The sequence below is a fragment of the Pyrus communis genome, chromosome 11, assembly GCF_041283825.1.
Source record: "Pyrus communis isolate YQ-2024b chromosome 11, ASM4128382v1, whole genome shotgun sequence".
NCBI lineage: Eukaryota > Viridiplantae > Streptophyta > Magnoliopsida > Rosales > Rosaceae > Pyrus > Pyrus communis.
This window is the reverse complement of record NC_142575.1, coordinates 21191466-21198108: the sequence shown is the minus strand read 5'-3', so window position 1 is coordinate 21198108 and position 6643 is coordinate 21191466. Positions and strand designations below refer to the sequence as shown.

Sequence of the window (6643 nt, the reverse complement as noted above, 5' to 3'; positions counted from 1 at the left end):
ATCTGTGGAACGCATAATCACAGAGAAGATATGCATGCCTAATTTCATCACTAGGGCAAATAGAAAAAGGCAAAAAGAAGGAGAAAAAAAAAATAAAAAATGAATCAAGGGAAGAATTTCCTTACCTGAAAAAAAACCTTGTCGTAGAGCACAGAGAAGCATGAACAGGGTGGCACAACCCAGTGCAAAAAGCAAAGATGAATTTGAACGAAAAGCAGTTATGGGAAATTTAAAGAAGTAAGGAGAATTAAAAAAGAAGAAGGAAAAGCAGGGACAAATTAAATACTTTTCCTAGGAAGAAGAGCAGTTTGTAACGGTTACCAAGTGAAGGTAGGGGAATACCTACAGTTTCTCCATATGATTGGACGTGCACGGAAAACAAGGGAGCACAACAACATGGAGTTATCAGCTTCCATGCGAGAAAATGTCCCATCAGGAAGCCCACATTCAAAAAGGAATCCCTTGGGCCTGCGGTTAATTATTCAGCCCACTCAAGGTGTCTCATAGCCCAAATAATCAAGGGGGCTAATGTTAAGGCCCAAAAATGTCACACACCAATCCAACCAAGTATCAAGGCCCAATTGTCATGCAAAGCCTACATTCAAGGTCAAACACATGCCAAGGTATGGGCTCGATGAGGAATATATTTACCTACATGCCATGCCATGGTGATTAAGCTTGACATTCATGTCATGCTTCCTAAGCCCAAGTCACGTATTTGGGGCTTATCAAGTGGATTGTGGTGTAGATGGTTACAGAAGGTTATCGGGCCTACGTGGAATCAGGGTCATGGAAGACCTTGGCCTGTTTGGGGTTCCAAAGATCCAATCCCATACCCTATGTATCTCACGTAGGCATCATTGAGAGAGAATTAGCCTAGTTTACCCCTTTCCCTAGCAAGCCAACTCCCTTAGTTAGGACTAAACTAGATTCTTACATTAAATGCATGTTAAGCCCAACAAGTCAGGCATTTAATGCTGACTTTCCCTTCTCAGCCTGCACAGACAACCAATGCACGAAAGTCATGAGGCGCATTACCAAAAGTAGTGTCTGCGGAAGGCCGCCCTGGGAAAGTCGCGTCTCGGGAAAAAGCAAACTGCTTGTCCCAACAGTGCAGCTATCTTACACCAAAATGGGAATAATAGGAGGGCTACGGAGAAATGAGGGGAAGACCAAGCCACAAAGGGAGATTCCTTTGAAGCCCAGAAAACAACCCCTCATCTACAAAAGGAGGGAGAGAAGTCATTAGAAGGGATTGGAAGAACATGCAGAGTAACAGATGTTCTTACTAAAGAAGTCTTCACTAATGTTTTAAAAATTACTTAACAAGTGAGCATGATGACATATATCCACCAACTAAAAAGGAGCGTTGATTGAGTTGTATTTCATGATATTTAGAATTGTAATCACTTACCTATTGCAGTTAGGACTCATCCTATTGCAATTGTCTTTATCACCTTGATTCTCTTTATTTTAAATTTACCTCCACAACGAAGATGAATAACATATTAGAAATTCTCAGTTATTTGTTTCGCAAGTTGAGCAAATACAATGCACTTAATCTTGCCATTCCAACTTTTACTATAATCCGTTGTATCAGACGCTTCAGATAAATTGATGATTATTGAATGTGAGATAACAATCAGATGAACAAAGATCCAACGTCTAAGATATACATGCACACTCGACACCTTCCCTTTCTAATTCATCTTTTTTTCATTTGAGTTGCTCTTTCTTACTCTTGAACAAGATTGAATCCGTTCTCCCACTTTGTCTTCTCTTGTCTCTTTATGTAAAGGACAACAAACCTTCAAACTACTATTTTAGAGAGAGAGAGAGAGAGAAATAATGGAGAGAGAAAGTAGTGAGTGAGTGTGTGAGAGCGAGTTTTTTTTTTTAATTTTTGAATAAATTATATTATTCACACTAAAGAAAAGTAAGAAAATGAGTTAAGTTTCATAATAGACGAGTCATAATAATGTGGTTCAAATTTTTTTTTTACAAAGATCGAACATAAGGTCTCTTATTTACAAGTAAAAAAAATACTACTAAACTGTATTACTAAGTGGTAAGAAAGTGTTTAGTCTCCCAAGCTGCAGCTTGTGCAGGATTTGGTAGTGTCATCAAAGCACCTTTGAATTGAATTGATACTTTCTCCTTTCCTCTTTTGTTCCACCAAATCATCTTCAAAGTTGAAAACACCGCACCATAATCTTACTCCTTGAAGACTTCTTGTTCATAGAATAAATCTTCACCTACTCACTCAGACATTTGCCTCTGCTTTTTCACACCCTAAGACAATCATTATACTGAAGTAATCATCCACCCCATTATTGCTTCCCTTGTTTTTATTATTATATACATAAAAAAAAATATTTTTAAACTATAGCACTAGTGGTACACCATGTATTATTATATAAGTGATAGAAAATTTTAATATTTAAGTTATTAACTTTTTAACACACATATTCTACCATTTGTATAATAACACGGGATGGTCACACTGAAAAACCTCTCCATATAATATGTTGGTTAATGATTAAAATTTTTTTCTCCAATGATTTAAAAAATTAAATCTAACAATTAGCCGTAATGTCATGTAATACATGAGAAAAGATTCATCGCACCATATTTTGAACACACAAAGTCTAGAGACAAGTTTAAAACCTCAGATGTAGACACAATTAATATATACGTGTGTGTGTACACACACACACATATATATATATATATATATATAAACAAAGGGGACAGCTCTACTCCACTCCTTCCTCTCTCTCTCTAGAACACAGCACGGACTGAATTTGTTTGTGTTGTTTTTCTCCATGGATTCTTATGAAGCTACCAAGATTGTTTTCTCAAGGATCCAAAGCTTGGACCCAGAAAATGCCTCAAAAATCATGGGGTACCTTCTGCTGCAAGAGCATGGCGACAAGGAGATGATACGTATGGCATTCGGACCAGAAACTCTCCTGCACAATCTCCTTCTCAACGCCAAAACACAACTCTCCCTACTTCCTGCCAACAACCCTGCTTCTACTTGTACCCCTACTACTGCTACTTTCACCCCCATCTCCAGGCCTACCCCTTTGTCCCTCTCCTCCTCCTCCTTCTCCTCCCCCTCCTCCTCTTCTTCCTCAACCATTTGGTCCCTCTCCAATCCCATAAGTCCCTCCTCTGCTTCTTCTCCCTCCTATGCCAATATTCTTACCAGAAACACTAACCCTACTTCTCTCTCTGCTTCTAGTAGTGAAGTTGTTGAAAAATACCAGTTTCAGAGCAACCTTTCTTTTCTCAGTGATCCAAAAACTGATGACTTATTTTATGGGGCTGAAGATTTGAGTTCTGGGGGGGGATGGAAACCATGTTTGTACTATTTAAGGGGGTTCTGTAAAAACGGAAGCGCCTGCCGTTTTCTCCACGGCGACTCCGCCAGTACTGACGGAGGTAGCTCCGTTAATGTTGACTCTCCAAGCAATGCCAATGTGCTTGAACAGTGCCATGAGATAATCAGATCCAATGCCGCTGCTCAGCAGCAGAAACTAGCCGCACTGTCACACTTCATGGCTGCTGCTGGTGGTGGTGGTGGTGCTTCGTCTTTCCCATATAACAAGTGCATGAATTTTCTTATGCAACAACAAAATGAATCCCCAAGGTAGATATATATACACACACACATACTTGTAATATTAAATAAAATTGTAGTAAAATGTATTACAGTTTTTGGTTATTTATCCGGAATCATTTGGTGCATGTTTCGATCTACTTTGTCCGTGTTTCGCTTCAGTTTTACGAATAAAGCAGATCAAGTCGTCTTTTAACTTTTCATACTTTCCACTGCTGTAAAAAAAGACTAGAGTGTAATAAATTGTAAATATCAAGCTTTGGTTCTTACTAAATTTAACTTGTGCATAAAGTTATTTCCTCTGAATGAATTTCGTCTGGATTTTTCATGTGTGTTTTTAGGTCAGCGGCATCTGTATTGATGACGGGAGACGAAGTTCAGAAGTTTGGGAGATACCAACATGATCGAAACGATTTTTCGCCCTTAAATTTGGGAGGAAACGTGAATCACAGTTCAAGGCAGATCTACTTGACATTCCCAGCTGACAGTCCGTTTAGAGAAGAAGATGTCTCTAATTATTTTAGGTAATTAAATGATTTTTCTTTTCTCCTTCTAGCAAACTGATAAAGTAGTTTAACATTTAGAACTTGTGTGGTTTTTGAAGCATATATGGACCAGTGCAAGATGTGAGGATTCCATACCAGCAAAGGAGGATGTTTGGATTTGTTACATTCGTCTACTCCGAGACTGTGAGGAACATTTTGGCGAAAGGGAATCCTCATTTCGTATGCGATTCCCGGGTGCTTGTGAAGCCTTACAAGGAGAAGGGCAAAATCCCAGACAAGTATGTTTTTTTTTTAGTCTTCTGGTTTGTTTTTGTTTTTACAAATTAATTTTACCTTCCTTGTCTCACATTGTTATTTTTGGACAATTTCAGGAAGCAACAACACCAACAGTTTGAGAGGGAAGACTATCATCTGTGTAGAAGCCTGTCCGCCATCGATTCAAGGGAGCGTTATGACCTGAATCTTGGTATGAAAACATGATCCATTGATGGTATACAACAGCTCATGTGAAAGGAGATTTTACTATTATTTTTCTTATTTGATATCTTTGTAGGATCAAGGATGTTTTACAATACAGAAGACATGCTTTTGAGAAGGAAATTAGAGGAGCAGGCTAATTTGCAGCAAGCCATTGAAATCCAAGAAAGGAGATTTATGAACCTCCAACTTCTAGGCATCAAAACCAACAATCTTCATCAGCAGAATCAGTACTACAATGGTCTATCACAAGGCTCTCCATTTCCTTCACCAACTTTGTCACATGCATCCAAAAATCAATCCCTCAATTTTTCACCCAAAGACAGTAATGAAGAATTCACACAAGGTTTGCTAATTTAATGTGTTATGGAGTTCTTGATGTAGAAAGAAAGTGATTTACACACACTCTTTTCTCCACCAACATACTCTTACACATTTCTGGTAATTGGATTGAATAAATTACAAGAGAGCCAATCCACGGAAATAAACAGTGTGTGCAGGCGGAGAAAATGGGTGTGTGGAAAACTTTTCCCAGCACTAATTAGTGGTGGTTAATTCATTTATGCTTCGTTCACATTGTTCTTGCAGAATATGAAGCTGAAAAACTGCAGCAGGAGATGAATCCAGCTTTTAACCATGGAAATGAAGATAACAATGGCAACGATTTTAAATTGCATGAAAGGTATAAAAACTTTTATATATGAAGTTGCATATACATTCAAAATTTGGTCAGAATAAATTTAACCTTCTAATTAAATTTTTTATAATTAAATCTCTAACCAATGTTAATTAAGTATGAATAATTTAAATCTTCTAATCAATGTTAATTTATTTTTTTTTTTTTAATTGAAAAGCAGTATGGAGCACAATCTCCCTGATAGCCTATCTGCATCTCCAAAGAAATCAGCTGCAGGAGACCAAATAAATGTCTTCTCAACTACTGCTTCTGCACAAGTTAATACTGAAAGCAGCAGAGCCACAACCATTTCCTCCAATAATAATAATAATATTAATATTAATAATACTAATAATAATAATAATTTATTGCCTACCCCTTTTATCCCAAATGCAGATTCCCCAGAATCTGTTCTTTCCAAATGCGCAGGTACTGCCACTACTTCTTTCCCCATATAAAAAAAATCACACACACAAACACATGCTTTACTTTACTACTATGAACTGAACAAACATTAAATAAATACACGAATTATTAATTTTAACGTTTTAGGTTTCCTTTTGGAATGTAATTAAGAAAGTTAAGCATGGGCAGCAATGGGGGAGAATGACTTGGCTACTGCTAGGGTAAGCATACATTTCAATCTCTTGCATGATTCTATGCTTGTTATACACAATTCTAGCCAAAGAGATCATTTCTGCTAAAATTCAATAATGATTCGGAGTGAAATTTTGGTGATAATCCTAATATTTTTTAATGAATAATTTGACGGTTAAAAACTCACTCCTAATGGTAATTACTTTGTGTATATTTTCTTAATTTGCAGAAACAATTGAGAAGGATGATACCAGGAAGAAAAAATCCTCTAGCTATATCGCCAAAAAAGCAAGTACCTGTATCAGACAATCTTGTAGACAAGATCTCAGCAAGATTACCATTGTCATTTATATACATCTATGTATAGTATTTAGAAAAATAATAATAGTTGTATACATAAAAAGAAGAACAGATGGAGATGGACTGATTTATTTGAGTGGGGTCTTTCAGTACTATCTGCCCAATCTACATAGGTATGTGCTAGCTGGATCACGGCAAGCAAGCAAGATGCAATGTAACATATCAACTTTCATATGATATTTTAACTTAGGGTTACTTATCTTTTTATTGTACCACTTCTAACTTACATATCTTCTCTGTGTCGTTTCAATTTTGTTATATTCTGATGGAATAATATATTATTATGTGTAAACTCTTTTTTGCATTACATTTTATTGTTAGGTATATTTGTCGATTTGCACCACGAACTTGTATAGAACTATCAATTTTTCCTCTAAACTTTAATTTTAGCCAATTACCCTC

General features: G+C 36.8%; 1 protein-coding gene across 3 annotated transcripts; it reads left to right on the top strand.

Annotated features, from left to right (window-relative positions):
- The first annotated feature begins 2737 nt into the window (after positions 1 to 2737).
- LOC137742218 (zinc finger CCCH domain-containing protein 22) lies at positions 2738 to 6440 on the top strand. 3 transcript variants are annotated; one of them, XM_068482014.2, is made up of 9 exons: positions 2740 to 3655; positions 3967 to 4149; positions 4230 to 4409; positions 4503 to 4597; positions 4685 to 4954; positions 5197 to 5290; positions 5466 to 5713; positions 5837 to 5910; positions 6111 to 6440. In XM_068482014.2, the coding sequence occupies exons 1-8, from the start codon at positions 2826 to 2828 to the stop codon at positions 5857 to 5859; spliced, it is 1923 nt and encodes a 640-aa protein (XP_068338115.1). In that variant the 5' UTR covers positions 2740 to 2825; the 3' UTR covers positions 5860 to 5910; positions 6111 to 6440. The 3 variants fall into 3 exon arrangements, with proteins under 3 accessions (XP_088536723.1, XP_088536724.1, XP_068338115.1); XM_088680597.1 differs by having other exon boundaries at positions 2738 to 3655; positions 5463 to 5910; XM_088680598.1 differs by having other exon boundaries at positions 2739 to 3655; positions 5466 to 5910.
- Positions 6441 to 6643: the final 203 nt, after the last annotated feature.